The sequence below is a fragment of the Heliangelus exortis genome, chromosome 6, assembly GCF_036169615.1.
Source record: "Heliangelus exortis chromosome 6, bHelExo1.hap1, whole genome shotgun sequence".
NCBI lineage: Eukaryota > Metazoa > Chordata > Aves > Apodiformes > Trochilidae > Heliangelus > Heliangelus exortis.
In genome coordinates, this window is record NC_092427.1 from 1675966 (window position 1) to 1697648 (window position 21683).

A 21683-nucleotide genomic window follows, 5' to 3' on the forward strand; every position below is an offset into this window, starting at 1 on the left:
GCATGAATCTTGCAGCTGCTCTTGTGCAGAAATCCTGATATTTAATCACAACTGCATGATAAAACTAAGGACAGAGGTTAAATTGCTCAATCCTACACAGATCTTGCCAGTATCCTTCAAGATGTGTTGTCCCAAAGTCCAGCTTGTACAGCTGGGAAGTTACTCCTGACCTGTTCTTCCAAGCTGGGTAAAGGGAAACCCAGCATCTTCCCCTCAAAACAGGCTACAGGGCTTCAAAAAGCACCCAACTTAATCACCTCTGAGTATCTCATGTGTTAATAATTAACACCCTCACTTAAAAACCAAACCACAAATCAAGTGCACCCACTAGGGGAGAATGAGAGCAGGAACATCCCAACCCCAAGCAAAAAGCTGGCAGTAGGTACCTGTTGCAAGTTTCTCTTCATCTACAGAAAGAGGTTTATCCTCCCCATTATTTATGGGCTTTTCTGCATCTTCCATCACCACTATTTCCTCACTCCCTCGAGATTTTACCTGGTTTGGGAGAGAGTGAGACACGTTTTCAGAGAAGTTAAAAAAAAAAAAAAAATAGATTAGACAGTGGGGTATGTTTTAACCTCATAATAAATCCAGCTGTGACTGCTGTTTATAATATTGTGACCAAGTCACCTGGAGCTTCAATTCCCAGGTCACTGTGGCAGGCAGAGAGTCCATTTTAAAGTGCTGTTTTTAAGAGGAGGGGGGGAAAAAGCCCCATTCTACCTTGTGATGGATGTCAGCAGTGCACTGGGCTAGCAGTGGTTTTTTTGGGTACTAAAATGAGACTTCACCTGTTGCTCATGAAATCCTCTGAGAGCTTTTCTAACACTGGAAACTTTGGGAGAACGGATGGGAAGAGTTTTGATTTCTGGTGCTGTCAGAGTGCTGAGGTCACCCACTGTCTTGATGTTCCTGGCTCGGATGAGCTGTCCCAGGCCCCTGGCACTGCAGCAGGAGAGAAAGAAAAATGGTTTCTTAGCCTAGGATTCACAGGATTCCACCCTGGCAGGGTGGGGCAGAAAGGAATCTCCCATGAATGCTGATCCACATGGAGATGAAGGAAGGAGAAACAATGCTAACCCCCCTCCTGTGAACAGCAGTGGAAGGAAAAGGAGCTGAGTACCCCAGAAATGGCTGTTGTGAGCAATCCCTGCTGCACAGCTGTGTTTTGTGATGAGAAGTTATCAAAATGCAGGCTGGAAACCAAACCTCTGCACCTTTGAAATGCAGGGTTTGGGGTTTGGTTTTTTTTTTCCAAAATCCCACGTGGCCTTTAATCCACAGAGACCCAGCTGCTTCATCAATCACAGACCTTTAAGATCAGTGAAAATGGAAATGCAAACTTTTTTTTTTTTTTTGTAAGAAAAAGACAGACAACTTGAGTAATTTCCAAGCAAGTTTCTCCCTAAAACCCACCTCCCTCCTTTTGAAAACATTCAGTGACAGACGTCTCTACCTCACTACATTTTGCATCAGAAAAATTGGGTTCTTATCAATTCAGTTTCCATTAAAGTGTCATTTAGAAAAGCTACAACCCACCTACCATATGTTTGATGTAATCTGAGGCAGGATGACATCAACTGGTGCTTTGCAGCCAGCTAAGGGGGGGTACACACACTCTGCAGCATCTGGCAGAGACTCCTTGGCCATCTCAGTGATCTTGAGTGGCAGAGAGAGAGGGGGAGAGAGAGAGAGAGAGGATTAACTGAACCATCTCACCACTGAATACAGGAAAAAAATTTAGAAGAGATACATGAAGCAAAGCACTTCTTACTAAACACTTCTTTGAGCTCTTAAATTTATGGTTACGAGATCCTGGGGACAGAAATCCTTTGGTTGGAGTGGTAATGTGCTGGATAGAAAAAGAGGAAAAAATATCTCTCAGGATTGTAGGAATTCAGGTACCAGGAAGATTCTAACTACCCAGAGCTCAGAGAGCAACAGAACCAGTCAGGCCAAACCCGTTACAACCACTCCTTATGCTGATTCCCTGCTCCTAGAGCTGTTGGCAAGTCACTGCAAACACCCTAAAACACCATCACCTCTGATGAATGACACCCAGAACAGACCCAACAGAATTTACCTTACACTGGATGTTAGATAAAATCTTAAGGCTTCGAGAAGATGGTGAAGAAGAATGGGATCTGACAATGGGACTTCTCCTGTCGATGTCATCTGCCACCTCCTCCTGATAAATGGGGTTTGCAAAAGAGACACGACGGATCTGTTTGAGAGAGAGGGTGCAGGGTGAGCCCAAACCACCCCGTGGGGCACAGCCCTGGGGGCACAACAGCTCAGCAGGTACTGAAGTCCTCAAGTGACAAGGAGGATCTCCTCCCTGGGGAAAGAAACTGGGGCTTCCTCATTACTAAAGGAATAAATATTAAATACCTTTTGTAGCGAGCTGCTCAAAGCCAAGGGGTCAGACTTTGCTTTCAAAAATAAAGCTGCCCACCCAAGGACCCACAATGCAAGCCTTGAACATTTCCAAAAGGCATCTGGAAGTCTGCAGCTTCACCAAAACATCAACTTAAGAATGGGGGAAAAACTCCTAATTCAACATAATATTACTTCTACACTGCCACGTGTCCCTGGCCTGAGCAGCACAGAATGAATCACACTGTAATTAATACCTTATTAGCAGGTGACAGGGAATCATCCTCTTGGTTTCTTTTCACACCTCTCTTTAAAATACTGGTGGATGGAGAAGCTGAAGGAGACCACATGCAGCGTGGCTGCACACCATTAGGGCTCTCATTCACTGAGGCCAGAGACTCCTGGCCTTCTGGCTTCTGAGGTGAATCCACACTGATACTGTCTACTCCATCTTCTTTGTCCAAGGCCCCATTTTCAGGCACTGGAATTTCAGTTTCCACCAGTTCCTCTGTTATCTCCTGCTCTTGAAGGGGGCAAGTTCCTCCTACAGTGTTCTCAGCTTCTTCTTTAGCTTCTTCTTTACCATCCCACTTGCCTTCTAGCCCGTTGAGCTGCTTGCTAACAACCACCAGTGCCTCAGGTACCTCCTCCACTTGTCCATTCTGTGTTGTTTCTTCCTTTTCTGTAGCTGCTGGTTCTTCACCTGGGCTCCCTGCAGCCAGGGAGCTGTCCCCAGGCTCATCTGAAGCACACTCAGACAGACACTGCTCATCCCCACCATTCTCATCAGCCACTGCTTCCATTTCCACTATGGAGTCAGTGCTTTCACCTGCTACACCCCCTGGATCCTCCTCCACCACCACGATGCTGCTTCCTTGCAGAGTATCTTCAGATCTTGCTCCTGCCAAGCCACATGCACTGGGTTCCTTAGGAGGGTGCAGTGGGGTGCTCATTGCACAAGGGGTTATGGACAAGCTCTCATCAGAGGTGGGTGGTGTGGCTACAGTTGTCTGAACCAGGCTGATCTGGGGCTCCTTCAGTTCAGGAGTGTTCTCAGTTTTAGGTTCAGTGACCAACGTCACTTCCTGCTTTGTTTTTTTCCAACAGCAATCACAGTTCTTTACTTTTTTCAGCCTTTTGCTTCTTTTCTGCTGACACTCAGGTAGCTGTGAGGAAAGGTCACCACCTGGACTGTTGGCTCCTGGGGTGTTTTCAGGCACAACAACTGAACAGTCTTCTGTGTTTGTTTTTTTCTCCACGTGTTTCTTTTCCTTTGGTGCTTTGGACTCTTGTTCAGACACGCACAGGGTGGGGGATGATTCCATCAAGGTGTTGCTCTGTTTTTTTTCCTCATCTGTGTTCTGTGCATGGTGTGAATCTGTTGTGGCTGATCCAACAGCTTCCCTACCACCTGCAGGAGTCACTTGGCTTTTCAGGTCACACTGTTCAGGTGTCACCACAGCACCTGTGCTGACTTCCCAGCTCAGCTCACCTTTATTTGTGTCCAGCAGACTCTTACTTTCAGTCCCTTGCAAAGACACCTCATTTCTGTGGCTTCCTGGCTGCAGCTCTTTCAATTTGCCTTCAAGAGAATCACTTCTATTTCTCACTTTAGCAGCTCTTTTCCTCCTTGTGCCTTCTTCTTTGCTCTCAGAACCATCAGCCTCTGAATTTTCTATGCTGGAAAGCAATCCTTGGGAAGCTCTCCTGGTGTGGTACCGTGGCCGATCAACCTTCTTCTGACCCCCTGCACTGGAGTTACAGTCCTGGTCCTCTGTGTCAGCCTTCAAGTTCTCTTCTGACCTCCTTCTGCTTGCAGCCTCCTCGAGGCCCTTTGAAGCAGGACACTCCCTGAAGGCCTCTGCAGAAGCTCTCTCAGGTAGGTTGCTTTCTTCTTTATTTGCACTTTCTGTAGTTTTCCCAGAAACCACGTTCTCCTTTTGGGATTCACCATCTTCAGTCTGTGGCACCTTCTTTTGCCCGGATTTTTCATCCTCTTTGATCCTCTCTCTCTTTTGGTGTCCCTCTTCCTTGTCAGGACTACCTGCTGCACTCTCCACAGCTTCCGAGCGCCGTCTTGAAGAGCGTCTTGGTCCTTTCTGATGAGAGGCCCCATGCTGAGCCTGACTCTCCTCACCTGTCACCTGCTCAGATGTCACAGCTGCCTCTGGGGGTGTATTTTCTTTAGAATCCATGTCCAGTGCCCGGGTCCTCTCTATTTCTGCTATTGTATCTTCAGCTGTTTTGATGTCTGCCTCTGTAGAATGGAGAGCTTGGGACTGAGCCATGAGAATATGCTCCACTTCTTCCACTGCAGAAGAGAGTTCATGACTATTTTCCACACTGCTGGAAGCAAAGGATTCCTGTTCTGCCCTGCCTGACAGCTTGGACTGCTTATTCCCATGGTGCTCCATCTTACTCTGCCTGCGAGTCAGCCTGCGGGTGGCCGTGAAGATTTGCTCGGGCTCGGATTTCGGAACCTTTTTATGTTCTTCTCCAGCTCTCTCTGCTTTAGACTTGCCAACATTTTTGTTTTCCTGTTTCCCTGCACTTCCAGACACCTCTGAGAGGCTGCTCAACGCCGAGGGGCTGAAGGGTCTGTTCTCTGAGCTCCCAAACTTCTCCAGAGTGATGAAGGACTGCCGCCGGCTGGCGGGCTGCGGTGTCCCCGAGATGATGTCACTTGAGGTGGAACTGCTGCTGACACTTGAAGTGTCCCCATTCCCCTCCGAGGGCTCCTTTGAAGCTGTTCCCACAGCACTTTTTTCCGTTTCCTCTCCAGCTGATGGCTCCTCCAGACCCATTCTGGCTGCATCCCCTTTGGGCTGGGCCTCGCTGTTGGGAGCTGAGCTGCTCTCCAGGTCAGGGCCAGGCGAGGCTCTCAGACAGGCAGCATCCTCCAGAGCATCACCTGATGTGCAGACTTTGGGGGTTTCATCACATTTGTTGGTGCACCCTGCACTCTTTGCATTTTCTTCCTGTCCCCAAAATACAAAGTTTTACCATTATTACCAAAAAAACCCCAGCTTTGGTGGAGCAGAACACACCAAACCCACAAGGATTTTCACGCCACCCTCCCTGCAAATTATTTTATCTTTCCGTAGTTACAAAAGGCTGATTTTTTTTCAAAAAAATATTTTTATCTTAAAACATGAAGATCTGCCAAAATTATTTAAGTTTTGGCAGAGATATTAACAAACCTACTACTAAAGCAGTTTTTATGAGAAATGTGCTGCATTTTACCTGCTGTCTGCTTGGCACTACAGCTGACCAAGCCACCTGCTTCACCAATTCCCCTCCAAAGGGGACAGAACTAAACTAAGGATTTTTCCCCCAAAAAATCTACTACTTAATCCCCCTCAAGCCCTCGAAGCTTCATCCCAAAACAATTCAGATTGTCCAAACACACCTAAGCTGATTTAAGAGTGTGATCCCCTAGAGTAATATGGAATTTAACACTAAGACTTCTTTAGAAGTGAAAATATTTCCAGAAAAAGCACAATGCAGAAATATTTCTAAATCAGTCTTAAAACCATCTCACAGCCACTAATCAAGATTTGCCATTAATTACCAGAGCTACTAATAAGAAGACAACATCACTGCTATGGTTAGAATTCTGAATTACAATTAGACAAAGAGAAAATACCTGAGGCTTGTTAGCAGCATCTTCTTTGGCATTTTCTATTAAAGGTGATTTTCCCCTAAAACAGAAATTACTCAATTAGAAATGTGGCATAAAAGGGAGAGGCCTTTCAGGTACATCCTGGACACCTTTACTTACAAAGAATCTTCCTGGCTTTGAGTATACTGAGAAAATAAGGTGGTGTCTTGTGACATGTCCAAATTGTTGTACATAGCAGGAATGCCAACTCTGAAACAAACCCAGAAATGGTTAATTCAGACTTTTTTTTTAAAAAAAAACAAAACAACAAACCATAACTAAAAGGAGAATAGGGGAGTGTAATGCCTTAAATCACAAGCCAGTGGATGTTTGTCTGAAATGGATGCAGATCATGATTTCCCCTCCCTATTTCAAGAGCACCATTTTCAGCCACATTAAAACTTTTTTCATTTCAAATATGATTTGGGGGGAAAAAGCTGGGATTTGGATCATCTCTGAGAAGGGTTCACCAGCACATGCCAACTATATAATTCAGTATGTTCCTGTCAAGCACCACTGAACACAAATTTTGCTCACAGCTCTGGTAGCTTTCTACGCACAGAAAATACTCCAGTATTTAATCTCCTCATACAAAAAGAGGATAATTCTAAAGATTTTCTTGCAATTAAGGTGAGTCTTGGGAATACTGGAACTTATGACCTGCTGCTCACACAAGACTCTTCAAACGTAGAAGTTTTGCCTTCAGATCAGCTAAGAAAATTCTTCCATTTCAGTGATTTAGGAAAAGTGTTGGCTTCCATTTCATGTTGCCAGAGTCATGAAGTAAAAATGTCAGCTCCAGTTTACTAAAACTCCAAACAGCCAAGGAAGAGTAGATGTAATCAAAATAACAAATGCAAACAAAAAAAAAAATTCTCAGAAGAGAATCTGGTTTCTTTACAGGTGTAAAGCCCTTTGTTAGGTTTCAACTTTATAACTTTTATGGAAGTCAAGTAAAAATTCCCTACAGGAGTCTGAGATACAGGGATTTAAGTTATGTCAACTTGCCACACTCAGTATAATGACACTTCAGATGAAGTTAAAAACAGAATAAAACAGTGTAAATAGAATAAAACACAGACCTCTTTGACCTAAGCACTTCTTTTTGATGTTCAGTCAATATTCTCTCTTTTGCTTCTGCAGGAATAAACACAAACTGAACAGAGTTCCCCTCTTCCAGAAGTCCATCACTTTTAGGTTTCAAAGGTGAAAATTCTAGTTTCAGCTTCAGAAAAAGGAAAAAAAAAAAACCCCAAACAGTGGGATTAATAAGAACAGAGGAATTGGAAATGTTTTCATAGTTCAGGTAAAGAACAGTTCTCAAACCCCCACAGTTTCTGCAGCCCATTTATCAGCACAAATCCCTCAGTGATCCCTGAAGAACCCAAGACCCTCAGACCCTCCCCAGGGCCAGACTCCCCATCCACCTCAACACCTCCCTCTGCCACAACCTCCAACCAGACCCAGGGGGGAAATCTGGGATCTGCTTGTCCCCTCCTCCCATCCACTGAGCAGCTTCCCATGACCCCTCATTAAAATTAACCCATCTGTAAACTCTGCAGAAAATTTCAGAAGGAAAATGTCTTTAAAGTGTGCCACATCACACACATTTAAAAGAACAGTAGTTCAGCAGTGTGATGTTAATTTTTACTGGGAATTTTCAGCATATGAGATGTTCTGCTGCAGGATCTAATGGATTCAACTCTATCCCCCCACCTGTGAAGGCCTTACCTTTGCAGATGTTACTTGCCCATTACTGGACTTGCCTTTTACTTCATTTTTTGGTTCACTCATCTGTGCCAACAACGAGTCTCGTTTTTGTCCCAGCTTCACTTCCATCCCACTGAACTTTGTGTCCAACTGGGAATTTTCCATCTATTCAAAGAAAAAGCCACTGAATGCACTGTGTGAAGCAGCTCCCGAGCTCACAAACCCATCCTGGAATCTATTTCTACAATCAAACTGTCCCATTTCCCTCCAAATCAGAAGATAACTTAAAAAAAATATTAATTATTTGAAAGCAGCTGGTAGAACCCAAGACTTGTAATGAACAATCTGTTAAGAACCAGCTCAGCCTTTTGACAGCTCTTACCCAGCAGAGTTAATCATTCCCAACATGAAGGAAGTGGAGGTCAATCCCAGTAAAAATCCAACTGACCCAACCACTGCTTCTGAACAACTCCCAGGAACAGAACAAAACATTTACCACATCAGAGAGTGGGGCACTGGATTCTTCAGCTATCTCCAGGCTTTCAAAACCAGGCAGCAGGAGGGGAACTTTCTTTTTGGCTTGGCTTAGCACAGGTCTGCTCAACATAAAAAAAAAAAAAAAAAAAGAGAGAAATTTCAACTCAAGGAGGAAGGGGAAGCACACAAAAAAGAGCAGCACACAGCCCCACCCACACAAAAAGCAAGAATGTAAATGGTATCCAGAACAATTCCCACTAGTTTGTGCATCCCCTTGTGAATAAATAAATATATAAAAATATATAAAAAACATGCAGCTCACTTTAACTCCTCAGGGTAGGTTAATGAGGAGGTCTTAGCAAAGGTTGCATTCCAGAACTGGGCACACTGGTTCCGGATCTGTTTGCTCTTGTGCTGAAAGGCTGCAGAGAGCAGGGGGCAGAGCTGCTCCAGGAGCTCAGTGTCATAGCAGCCAGTGCAGCGAGACTGCAAGCACAGGATGATCTCTGCCAGCAGCTTCTCAAGCTGAGGGAGAGAAGAAACAATCATGGTTTTATTTAATTCTAACAGTGCAAGCTCTTTAAAATATTGTTTCAACACATTATAACCCCGCAGAGTAGCACGGCCTGAATAAACAGGTTTAAATGCCACACAAAAAGCCTTAATAGCTAAGCTTAGATGTCCTCCCTTCAGCTGATTTTTTTAAAATAAGCCAAAATAATAAAAAATAAGCCAAAAAATTAAATCTGTCTTTAATTAAATCCCTCCCCCCTGTGTTTTAGAGTACAGGACAAATGGCAAAACTCTAGAGTCAGAGATATTCCCCAGCCCCAGTTATTTCTCTAGCAAATTTACCTTGCTGTTGAGATTACTGTATACTTTAGACACATCAGCAAGCCTGCCAAAACAAACAAAAGAAGTTGTATTTTGCTGTCTCACTTATCTCAGCCATAAGAATTAAACACATTATGCACTCAAGCACTGAAACATAAAGTTTCAGGACCCAACCTGATGAAGCTGTGGAACAGCCTTCCCATAAAAAACTTCCTGATGTAAATAGTTCCATCCCTGAACCCCCACTAATACTTACCTGCCAACTCAAAGAGAAACTCATGGAAAGACCAGTAGTAATTAGTACAAACTTAAAATTAATGTTTTTTTTATGAGGTAGGTTCTAATGTCCTTCTCTGTGTTCCTCTTAAGCTGCTCCTCAAACAGCAGGAAAATATAAACAGGTCCTATAAATACGTGGATTAAAAATCCTGAAGTACCACCTAAACTCAGTCAGCTTCACATCACCAGCCCCCAGCATCACCATCCTGAAAAATGTGAGGAATCTGCATTTGGTAATTAATTTTATGAGCCTGTGACTTCCCACCTGATGAGGTTCCCAACCTTACTTTTGCTTGGATGTGCCACCTTCCTGCAAGAGTATCCAATACTCACTCCTCCCTTTTCATGAGGAATTCTAAGAAAAACAATGCAGTGACAAAGGCAGTGGGATGGGAGCTGGAGGGAGGTGCCCTTCAACTCAACCTTACCCAGGAACAACTGGATTTTTGCCTCTGAGACAGGGACTGTGCCAGCAGCCTTCAGTAAAAGCTTCCAGCAAACCCTGACAGCACCATTCCTGTCCACACTGCTCCCAAAACACTCCAAGCTGTGCTCTGCTCCTGTTCCTTAGCCTGAGCAAAGAGCTCAGCATCACCAACAAATCAGAGGCTGACAGAGCCCACCCAGCCCCTTTTAAACCCATTGTGTCTGGGGAAGCAGCCTACAGCAATTAAAATTAAATTAAAAAGCAAAATTGTCTAAAAAAATGAAGTAAATGAGTTATTTGTCAGTAGTTCCCTCTGCCTAGAGACTGACAGGACTTCAGTGAGCTTCAGCTCATTATGGTTTCTCTGTTTCCCACAAAACTTTAAGCAGTTCTTACCCACCAGAAACCAAATTCCTGTTAAGGGGCATCTTTACTGCAGTGAACATGAACAGCAGGTGGGAACCCAACAGCTCAGTTGTAGAGATGAAAATAAATCACTCTAAGAGACAACAATTTTAAATACCAGGCTTTCCAAAATCCTGTAGGATTTCCTTCCATGTCTGAGTAGGTAGGTTTGGGCTATTTCTAAAGAAAAACATTGGGATGAAGACTGCTACTCACATGGAGCTGAAAATATTAGTGTCAAAGCTTTGAAAACCTGTGAGCTGTATTTCAATACCCTGCTTGTAGAGACCACACAAAACATCCCCAATATGCAGCAAGACAATCAATGCAGTTTTTTCCACCCATGTTTAGAATACTCACTTAGTTTTTTCATAAAACACTGCCAGGGGTTTGGAAAAAACTGCAAACATAGTCCCAATGACTGAAGGCAGTGAAACGTGGCTGATGATGTTGTGGAGAACAGCAATAACTGAAGGACCAACAGAGATCAAGGTTTCTGAACAGTTTTCTTTGGCACTGAGCACATGGAAAGAGTTTAGCAGCATCACCAGGAGTTTAAACAGAGAGGCAAGCTTCCCAAGGGGCTCTTTTTTCTTCTTAGACCAATCTGTAGGTGTCTGTGGAGCTAAGAATAAAATTTTTTTTAAAAATATGTTTTTTTCTCTAACCAACATGCATTACAGCAAAACACGTCAGAATTTTTTGTCTACGTAAGAAAAAGAACCTTGATTCTCAAACTATATTTACATACAAATAATTAAAAAACAGGCCTAACAGAAGACAATGTTTAATGTATAATTTTCTCTTATGACTACAGATGTGATTTCTATTCCTCTTTTTTATGAATGACTGTGCTTTTAAACATCTTTAATAACAACAGGCAAAAAGACAGCAACCCCTACAGAGATCCTTGCTTACACCCATAATTTCCAGAGCTTTAAAAAAATTTGCTTTTTAAAATGGCCTCAAAGCTCACATCAATTTCAGATGTATTTTGTCAGGCTATGCAGTAGCTGCCCCACTAACAAAAACCATCTGATACTCAAGTATTGATCCTGGGTGCTTAGTTTCTTTTTATGATTTTTTTTTCTAATCCCTTCAGTGCTTGGGTAGTATCTGTGGCATATAAAAACCACTGACACCCTACAGTCATCACTTCTGCACCTACAACAACTCTAATTTTCAACCAGCTCTGGAAGAAAGGCACAGAAAACCTCAATATTCAAGGATTTTCTTACATCTGGTTTTTGGCTGATATTTAGTACCATATGGTGCAAAGTTGATGCAGTCAACCATAACTGATATAATATGGGTGAGCCCATCCATCATTGGGAGATTCTGAGGAGAAAACAGAAGTCATCAGCAAAGCCCAAAAGAGCAACAGTGAGAGAAAAAAAACCATTCTAAACTACATTTACCCAAGCTGAAGCTTTCCCATCTACACAAATAAGACATAAGCATATATATAACCCAGTTTAGTTTCAATATAACTTGCACACTGAAGCTCTAACTATTAATTTTTAACTTTAGCATCAGGACACACCAGCATCCACACAAGTTTTAATGATGTAATCCTCAAAATTCCAAGTTTTCAAATTCCCCATTTTTTTCTCATCTGTTTATTTGTTCCTTTCACAGTACTTTTTTTCAAGTCAGGCAAATCTTAAGCATGAGGGATTTTCTGTTCCAAAAAGGATGCTGACTGACACCTCCAGACTCACCTCTGGGCTTCCAAACAGGCAAAAGCTTCTTCTTTCAGAGTCCCTCTCTTACCCAACTTTAAAGTAAAGTCTTTAAATTTTCATGTACCAGAAATACAGCAAGTTATGCTCTCTGCATGTATTACTCTACCCTCCTTCCTAATCAAAATGCCTGGTTTTGTGGTATTTAATTCTACCTGAAACTACTTTACATTCACACACACAGACAGATCATATTTGCCATTTATTTTAACTAAACCAGTATTACTGATTTACAAATTATTGTGAATCAAACAGTATTATTTATTTACAAATGCAAAGATTGCTTATTTTTTTTATATTTAAGCTTTCTAATTATTCTTACTCCCTTCTTTCAATCCATTTCTACAACTCCTGTTAATAAAAGGAACTTTGTTACAGCTTTAACTACATCTTACCCAAAACACTTCAAATTACAAGGTCTTAGATCTAATTTAAAGCAGATCAGCTAAAATAAAGTTCAGTATCACTGGTTTATACTCACTACTGGAGTTTCACCTTCTAGCCCAGATATTATTTTGGCACAAAGTTCTTCACAGCACAGGTTTTCTTCTGCTGTAGCAACCAAAGCAGCACAGCGAGCAAAAGCCCTGTAAAGGTCTGACCATGTGTGCAGCAAGGATTTCAGAGTTGGCTTCAACAAGAGAAGGAAAAACTTTATTAACACCAATGTCTGTGCAGAGGCAAAAAAAGTTTTCTTCTTGAGTCAAAACCTGTGCACCATCAAGTAGTATTGCTGATAAACTCAGTATTTTTAAATATTTCTACTTCTTTCTTACTGGTTGGCCCAGATGACCCTTGGGATGATCCCTCCCAACCTGACATTCTCTGATTCTATGGTTATAAATTCTTTATAAACCCCATATGATGTTTCTCATCAATTTCATGCATTCCCTGTTACCTGTGGAAATTCCTCCAGGGGGAAGATGTGTGCTACTGGGAGCAGCAGGGCACCATACACAGCACTGAAGTTGTGTTCCAGGGCATCACCTTGATTGACTTCATTAGTCTGCCATGAGAAAACAAAGTTCTGGTTAAGAAAGCTGCAAAAAATTTACATAACAAACACAAAGGTGTTCTAAATATGTCCTTTTGTGCATAAAATCTGTGCAAGTGGCATTTTGGCATCACCTGGTCTCCAGTCTTTCAAGAGTTGAGCTGATCCTACTGTTTAGATAAGAAAAGCAGTGTTCCTGAACTGCAAAATAACTTCATTCCAATAATAAGAACAAGCTGTTAAAAATGTCTTGGCTATTCTTATTTCAGCTGCACCTTATTCAGGTGAATCAGCCTGTTTATTTCTAAAACTCCCTTCAGAAATGCTGAGGATTATCAGAAATATCTGAGGATTATTTCAACAACTCCCAGCTGACAATGTGCTTCCAGTAAGTGTCCTGCAGAACCTGCTGAGTATTGCAGTTCCCATGGCTTTCATGAGGGCTTCCAACCAAGAAGTCTTAATTTTAGTGAGGAACCCTGTTCTAATTACATCCTAAAATCTCACAATTTGGTATTTATTGTAATTATGGTATTTATTTTCACATCAAGCAAACAAGCTTCTTGGTATGTAAAACTGAACAGGTCCTGGAGGGCAAGTTTCCATCCCTTGTAGCAGCAAGACTACAGTGAGGAGTGAAGGCTTGAAGCACACCTAGAAACATGTTTATTAACTTAAAAAAGAGAGAAAAACATTCCCAACACTATGCTGGATACTGTACTTCAAGAGTGATCATTCTTACTGACTGGAAACACTTCAAACCACTACTCCACCCTTCATCCCACCCCACCACTCCCATCAGGGACTTTTTAAAGGAACTGCTGCCCACGTTCCAGTTGCAAACCCCCTAACAAGGTAACTTCACCATCACCTCAAGACATGTTGTTCCTAAAAATACTCCAGGATAAAAGATCAGAACAAAGTTTTCCTGTGTTTTTTCTTCAGGGGTGGGAATGGGGAAGGGAAGAAAGAAGCCACTGTACCCGATTAATCCACTCAGTCAGAGGATTAACAACCAGACTCCACATTCTCCCAAGGTGCTCCTTATTCCCCACTTGCTTTGCACTCTGATTGATGATGCAGATCACAGACTCACTGAAAGCCAGGGGAGATGTAGGCCCAGACAAAACACAGCCCACCAGTGTTTCCAGAATTACAAAGAACCTGAGGGAGAAAGGTAAATAGGGTAAGACGTTTTTTTCCTGCTCAAGTTATGAAAAACTTCTATAAAATCTTCAAACTGTGGGAAACTTGTTATACACAAAGCCTGGCACATACCTCTCCTCTGCTACACAGCATTCCAAGAGGTTACTGTGGAAAGGCAGCTGAATTAAGAACAAAGCTGGTGTTCCCTGGTGAGAGAAATGGTAGAGGTCAGAACACAGATGCAGATCAAATGGAAGGGCTGCCTCAGTCCTACCTGTGCCTACAAACAACAGTTTAGCTCCACGTGTGCAAGAAGTTGTCAAAAATTGTCCAAAAATCTAACACTTCAAACACAGGGGAAAGTTAGAAACTCCAGCTCTGCCAGATCCCAGTGCTTCAGCAGAATACACATTATCCTAAACCTGAAGCAAAGCACTTTTCTTAAGGCTGCCTTGAAATTAGATGCAGTGTGGTCAGGCAGAGGTGTACAAACACACTCCTCGTGCTTGATCATCCCTGCAACACGATGGAAAAACCCAAAACCTGCTCATTTTAAGGTTTCAGCAAAGCACTTTTTGGACAACCCCTGTTAAAATCTATCACTGGTATTCCAAGCTTGCTATCATCAAAGCATTTAACAAAAAAGATTAAATACTGGCCAATTAAAAGCTCTGACCATCTTAAGAAAGTTCTGAGTCTTGCAACTAAGTCAGAAAAAGCCTCCAAATGTAAACAAAACACCCAGGAAAAAAGCTGAGGAATTTTGAGAGTTCTGTTAAAATCTATCACAGGTATTTCAGACATAAAATACTGGCCAATTAAAGCTCTGACCATCTTAAGAAAGTTCTGAGTCTTGCACCTAAGTCAGAAAAAGCCTCCAAATGTAAACAAAACACCCAGGAAAAAAGCTGAGGAATTTTGAGAGTATGTGCAACATGTATTTTAAATCATGACCAGATAAGGGAAGTCCTCTCATTACTACAGGACTTCCAGAATAGCTCTTTTTAGCTACAGATGGTTAAAATGGGCTCAGGTGAGGGCTGGAAACACAGGCTGCATTTTGGAGCATGGAATGTGGTTTCCTGAAAGATCTGCACCTAACAACTCACAAAATACTGGGTGCAAATATGACATTCCAACAAATTTCAGCATAACTAAAGATAAAGTTCTGGATTTAAATCAGACTTACATTTAAGAGATCCATATCAGCAACCTGGTAAGCTGGTGATCCCAATATTTTTGGAGGCAGTTCTTTCACAGTGATATCAATGAGGGACTAAGTAGGGGGAAAAGAAGAAAACAGGTGTAAGAATGTTTTTCCTGAGGCCTCAGGTCTTTTAAGCAACACCACAAACAAAAGCAAAGTTGTAATAATTGCTTTCACTTAGTTAAAAAAAAAAAAAAAACAAAAAACACAAAAATTTCATCATGGAAAAAACTCTCCTTTGAGGTAAGAGGCTCTGGTTGAAGAACCATGAACCAAATTCTGTGAACACTGATGATAAAGCTGAAGAATTCTTTAAAAAAAAGAAACCCTTAAGCAGCTCTGCCATTTGGTGAGCTGGAAGCAGCAGGCTTGCTACCTACCAATCCAGACCCACAGGAAGAAACCTCAAAAAGCCACACAACTCACCAGTATTTTCTGAACAGGAAGGGAACTGGATATAACAATATTTTTCAAGGCCTGGAGCAACAGAGTCAGTATTTCTGACCCTTGCTTTTCTTTCTTATTTCCTAGGATAAAAGATATTTGCAGTTAGAGCAGAACAATGTAGTGGTCATGTTCCTATTGGGAACAACCTTTGAGATGCTAAAGAGTTGGGGAATTTTGCATTCATCCAGGCCACAAACTTCATTTCACTTATGCTTTTCAGTTACCTCAGGCAATGTAAAAGACTTAATTCTATCCTTTCAAAGCCTTTACAGAGTAATGGATTTTTTTTGTTTGTTTTAAACAGGAAACATCATTTTAGACATCTGTAGAGACACTACACTTTCCAATCAAAACAATTAATTAAAGAAAAAAGACAGGAATAGCCACACAGCAAAGACTTGACACTAATTTGAGTATTACACTGAGTGCAATAATTTCTCAGCACCAGAGTCTTGAGGTGGGATTAATTATTCTTTGGAAATGGAAATATTTCTTCAGCAAGAAAAGCAGCTGAAGTGCTTTTGTCTTACTGCTCCATGAATACACCTGCAGTCACACACTGGTGTGCCTTCCCTATTAAGGGTTACTGGATGGGATGATCCCATTTGTCACATCAAGGTGGAAGCATCATGAAAAAAAAAACAGTTGTTGCTTCAAAAACTGCTGCTGGTTCTGCCTACAACAAAGTTTTACCAGCAATGAAGCAAATACTACTGAAGGCTTAGTCTTAAAAAATTACTCCAACAGGTGAGCAGTGAGAAATAAAATAAAAAAACTTTTTACCTGATTCAATAGCTGTTTTTACATATCCATTTATGTCCTTCCATATAACATTCAGCATGCATTCTAGAAGAGAACACAGTATTTCTTTTCAGTTTGTAACAGAACAAAACTGTGGCTAAAATACAAACTGTGTAGAAAAACAGACTCAGGTTTTCAAGCCAAGGCAGATCAGTTCTCTTTAAAGTCAACACTGAAATATTACAGGAAGTAATTTTTAATCAGCTGCATTTTCCAGAAGAGGAATCACATTTCACATTCACTAAACTCTTACCAGAAACTTCTTTTCCAATTGCAATAAAGCCATCCTGAACTGCATTGATGAGTGTGCTGGCATGCTTGCAGAAAAAAGAAGGGCCATTGATCAGTGGGTGCTGGAGAGGCTCTAGGAGGAAAAAAAACCAAAACATGTTCTGTAAATCTGTTATTTTGCAGCCTATTTGGCAAGATAAGCCTTGTAAAAAGCTATCAATTAATCCATGTTAAGCACTTAACATAAACAATTCCTAATATTAAAGTTGACAAGTGACAGTTTTAAACACCAACAAACTCCTTTAAATACAACTAAATTGGCAATTTCAGATTATGAAAAAGCACCCCAAAACCCAACAAACCCAACTCACACACCTAAACCAAGTACAAGTTTGTTTTGCTTGGCAAAATCTACAACTTTTGGTCCCATCAAGAAGTGAAGCAGCATCTCAATTCCCAAAAGCTGAATGGAAGGAACCATCACCAATCCTGCTGTGCTGGAATTCAAGTTCATCCTTGGAGTGGCAGGACTGGCAAAGGGGACAGGACCTGAGTGAGGGGAGAAAAATGACATTGTCTCAGATTTCACCTGCCATCAGGTGTGGGATAAAAGAGCAAAATCCCAAAGTGCAGATAAAAAGAACAAAGCACAGTGCAATTCATGTTATAAATGAGTCCTATAGGAACTCTGCTGCTCTGAAGTTTTCCTGAGAAACTTTTACACTGAACACAAGCTTAAGAGGTCTCTTTTTTTTTTTTTTAAGCACAGGAAGACACCTCCAAAATGTACCCAAAGTTTCTAATTCTTCTAATAACAGCAGTCTAGAAATCTACAAGCTCTGAAAGCCAGGCTTTCCCCACAAAGAGGCTGCTCCTTAGCCAGGCAGTTGTGATCTCACATGTGTTTAAAGTACCAAAATTATTGATATATTATGATCACAGGGTTCCTATTCAGGCAGAAACTAAAAATGCCACAGAAATGAGAATGGCACCTGTAAATAGCACATACATGAGTAACAGAAAACAGCAATTTCCAAGCCAAGTTCCCTTGCAGCAGAGAACACAACCCAGGACATCAAAGCAGTTTGATTAGCACAATTTTGTCAGCTTGAAATACTGATTTTAATCACTGTAAAGCCCTCCCTCTCAGCTCTCCAACAAACCTGCAGAGAAATGACTGTTTTCACTAGTAACACACTGCAAAGGAAAAAACATAAAACACATTAAACAGAACAGACAACTGGCTGCATCTAGAATACAGCTGGATCCAGGCTTGTGTTTTAAATACCTGATTTCTGTGAAGGGGTTGCAGAGGTTAAACCTGGGGTGGCTGGGACACGGGAGGGAGTTCCTGGCACTGCAGCAGCAGAATCCAGGCTTAAAGTACTGTGGATTAATGGCACACACACCTGCAAAGGCACCAAACCTCAGTGACAACAGGCAAGACACAAAGAAACAGAAATTCCAGCTCTGCCATGGACTGGGCTGCTGCCCACAAGTGTTTCAGAATTTCTGGGAGCCTACAACAATATTTTTAGGATGGTACATAAGATATGCAGACTTGATGCTTTATTTAGAAAGGGTTATACTAAAAAAAATTAAGTTGGAATGCTCCAACTGGAGGGTATTTTAAAAGGTAGATTTATTTTGTTTTACCTGAAGTTTAATCTAATGAAATTTAGAAGCCAAGGCAAAACATTATGTTCATTCCAGTTGTAAATTTCAACATTATGTTCATTTCTGGCACTGCAGCAGCAGAATCCAGGCTTAAAGTACTGTGGATTAATGGCACACACACCTGCAAAGGCACCAAACCCCAGTGACAAGAGGCATGACACAAAGAAACAGAAATTCCAGCTCTGCCATGGACTGGGCTGCTGTTCACAAGTGTTTCAGAATTTCTGGGTGCCTACAACAATATTTTTAGGATGGTTCATAAGATATGCAGACCTCATACTTTATTTACAAAAGGGCTATACTAAACAAAAACTCAGGTTGGAATGATCCAACTGGAGGGTATTTTAAAAGGTAGATTTATTTTGTTTTTCCTGAAATTTAATCTAATGAAATTTAGAAGCCAAGCCAAAACATTATGTTCATTCCAGCTGTAAATTTCAACATTATGTTCATTCCTGGCACTGCAGCAGCAGAATCCAGGCTTAAAGTACTGTGGATTAATGGCACACACACCTGCAAAGGCACCAAACCTCAGTGACAACAGGCAAGACACAAAGAAACAGAAATTCCAACTCTGCCATGGACTGGGCTGCTGCCCACAAGTGTTTCAGAATTTTTGGGTGCCTACAACAATATTTTTAGGATGGTTCATAAGATATGCAGACCTCATACTTTATTTAGAAAGGGCTATACTAAACAAAAACTCAGGTTGGAATGCTCCAACTGGAGGGTATTTTAAAAGGTAGATTTATTTTGTTTTTCCTGAAGTTTAATCCAATGAAATTTAGAAGACAAGGCAAAACATTATGTTTATTCCAGCTGTAAATTTCAACATTATGTTCATTCCTGGCACTGCAGCAGCAGAATCCAGGCTTAAAGTACTGTGGATTAATGGCACACACACCTGCAAAGGCACCAAACCTCAGTGACAACAGGCAAGACACAAAGAAACAGAAATTCCAACTCTGCCATGGACTGGGCTGCTGCCCACAAGTGTTTCAGAATTTTTGGGTGCCTACAACAATATTTTTAGGATGGTTCATAAGATATGCAGACCTCATACTTTATTTAGAAAGGGCTATACTAAACAAAAACTCAGGTTGGAATGCTCCAACTGGAGGGTATTTTAAAAGGTAGATTTATTTTTCTTTTCCTGAAATTAATCTAATGAAATTTAGAAGCCAAGCAGAACCATTACGTTCATTCCAGTTGTAACTTTAAACACCTTTCCTTTAAGGCATCTTTCTAAATATTTTGTCACCTTTTCAGTCCATTTCCCTAGGGCACTCTCCAAAGCACATGCCTGCACAGTGAAAGGACTAAGGAGTCCTTACAGAGTGCACTACTTCTGTTTCACTATTGCCATGCACTCCCTGGAGGTGTTCACATGACATGCAGATTTGTTTCCAAACCTTCTGGAACTTTAAAAAAAATTCAGGTGTAATCCTAAGGACTTCCACTACACATAAAAACCTCATGCACAGCACACAATCACCAAGTCAGATTTAATTCCTTCAGGGAGTTCTATTTTAATAATAAAGGAGAAAGCAAGTACAGAATTAAGAGTAAGAGAGAGGCAGCTTAGCTTCAGACACTCAACACAGGCTACATGATTATGTGGTGTCTATTTTCACCCATGTTACCTGTTCAAAGTTTGCAGGCAGGTGAGGTCCCAGCCTCATGAGCAAATACCACCAGACCTCCAGTTTTGTCAGTGCCAGAGCTTCTGTTCTCACATGGATGGAGCTCAGTGGCTGCATCAGCAATTTCAGCCTTTTTGCACTGCACAATATATCTTGAAGACCAAACACAAACAAAAAAAAAAAAAAAGAGCATATTTTTCAGCGACACAAATAATTAAACTGCACAACAAAAAGGGAAATTTTAAAGATTATTTGGGGCTTTCCTAATATATTTCTGCTTAAAATTCAATTAATGACAATTTGCAAAACTGCAATACGTAGTAAATGCACCAATCTTTTTTGGACTAATTCACTGCTTACCCAGGAAACAGCAATTATTTCAAGACTGAAAGGAAATCCAGAGAGTACCAACAGAAACAGAACCAACAGTACCAACAGAACACTCCTCCTTGCTATGTTACAGACTCCTTTTCTGCCACAGCACCAAAAAACCAACCCACCACTGAACATGTAGGTGCACTACCTCTGGTGAGAGCCAATGACCTTAAACACTGCTCTCCAAGGCTGCAAATGCTCATGCAGCACTGCAGCAGGAGCAGCACAGTGTCTGCACAGGGCTTTGCTCAAACCTCTGCTCATGTTCAAAGAAAAGGAAAAACTTTCAGCCAGCTCAGCAGCATCAGAACCTGCCCACCAGCAGCTCAAGAAACTGCTGAGAGGGCTCCTGCAGTGTGCAACCCTTACTAGCCACACCAGCCACAGGTTTGATCTTCTGGGAGAATCAAACCCTTTGTTAATTAGTTTACAGGGAATAATGAACAGAAAAAAAAAAAAAAAATGACCAGAGAAGAAACAAATTAAAATGTCAATTGAAGTTAAATTCAGCTGAACTATGAAATGTCTACGTTTAGCTTTCTCTTTAGGACACACAGTAAGGAGAATCACAAACAAGGTTAAAAAAAAGAAGTGTACTTTGACACAGGCTGGACTTGCTCAGGTCTCAGTTCCACCTTTAGAGCTGTTTTTAACATCTCTAGAATCCTGAAACATTGCTGTGCTCCAATTAACCACACAGTCCAAAATCAGACCCACAGAATGTTCTGTTCTCTGTTTCACTGGATGAATTAAAGCCTTACAAATCAAAGGTGTGTTGATTTTATTCTACTCATTTCTCCCAGCAGAAAACTTAAGATAGTACTGCTGCTCAAAACTGTCACTTCTCCTTATGTATATACACACAGGATACACCACTATGTATATACACACACACTGTACACCACAGATACACCCGGTGTATACCCAGTGGTGTGCACCACAGGACTGATCACTATTAGAATATTCTCCTCCACTTATGTAAAGTGACAGTAGTGAAAACAAGTCAGGTTAACTTTTTTTTAAATCTACCTGGATTTAGAGCAAAATTATCTATTAGACTCTTCCATGCAATGAAGGCTATTTTCTTTACCACTGGTGAGCCACTACGAAATCCAAGTTCCTCCAGTTGCAGCAATGAGTTGATGAAACTGCCACTACGATGCAGAGTCTGAGGATGGAGAAGTTCAGAATTCAGATATTTCTGCTGCCAGATATTTCCTGCCCTCAAAGATCCAGGATTGCAAAAACTTA

The 21683-nt window shown here is 41.4% G+C and overlaps 1 protein-coding gene across 3 annotated transcripts in view; it reads right to left on the reverse strand.

Moving 5' to 3' along the window:
- Nucleotides 1–21683, reverse strand: part of RIF1 (replication timing regulatory factor 1) — a 29231-nt gene that overhangs the window by 397 nt on the left and 7151 nt on the right. The window contains exons 8-34 of one of the 3 annotated variants that reach the window (XM_071746360.1): nt 21462–21600; nt 20058–20209; nt 18026–18146; nt 17113–17286; nt 16760–16870; nt 16489–16551; nt 15685–15785; nt 15241–15327; nt 14184–14257; nt 13889–14069; nt 12810–12917; nt 12393–12542; nt 11408–11507; nt 10530–10794; nt 9080–9122; nt 8547–8749; nt 8244–8343; nt 7769–7912; nt 7120–7262; nt 6158–6247; nt 6023–6077; nt 2634–5354; nt 2084–2224; nt 1775–1852; nt 1544–1659; nt 792–945; nt 387–495 (exon numbers count right to left, since the gene is read on the reverse strand). In XM_071746360.1, the coding sequence (XP_071602461.1) occupies nt 387–495; nt 792–945; nt 1544–1659; nt 1775–1852; nt 2084–2224; nt 2634–5354; nt 6023–6077; nt 6158–6247; nt 7120–7262; nt 7769–7912; nt 8244–8343; nt 8547–8749; nt 9080–9122; nt 10530–10794; nt 11408–11507; nt 12393–12542; nt 12810–12917; nt 13889–14069; nt 14184–14257; nt 15241–15327; nt 15685–15785; nt 16489–16551; nt 16760–16870; nt 17113–17286; nt 18026–18146; nt 20058–20209; nt 21462–21600 (5923 nt within the window). Of the gene's footprint in view, nt 1–386; nt 496–791; nt 946–1543; nt 1660–1774; nt 1853–2083; nt 2225–2633; nt 5355–6022; nt 6078–6157; nt 6248–7119; nt 7263–7768; nt 7913–8243; nt 8344–8546; nt 8750–9079; nt 9123–10529; nt 10795–11407; nt 11508–12392; nt 12543–12809; nt 12918–13888; nt 14070–14183; nt 14258–15240; nt 15328–15684; nt 15786–16488; nt 16552–16759; nt 16871–17112; nt 17287–18025; nt 18147–20057; nt 20210–21461; nt 21601–21683 lie in introns of those variants that run through there. The other 2 variants (XM_071746362.1, XM_071746361.1) reach the window with 2 other exon arrangements.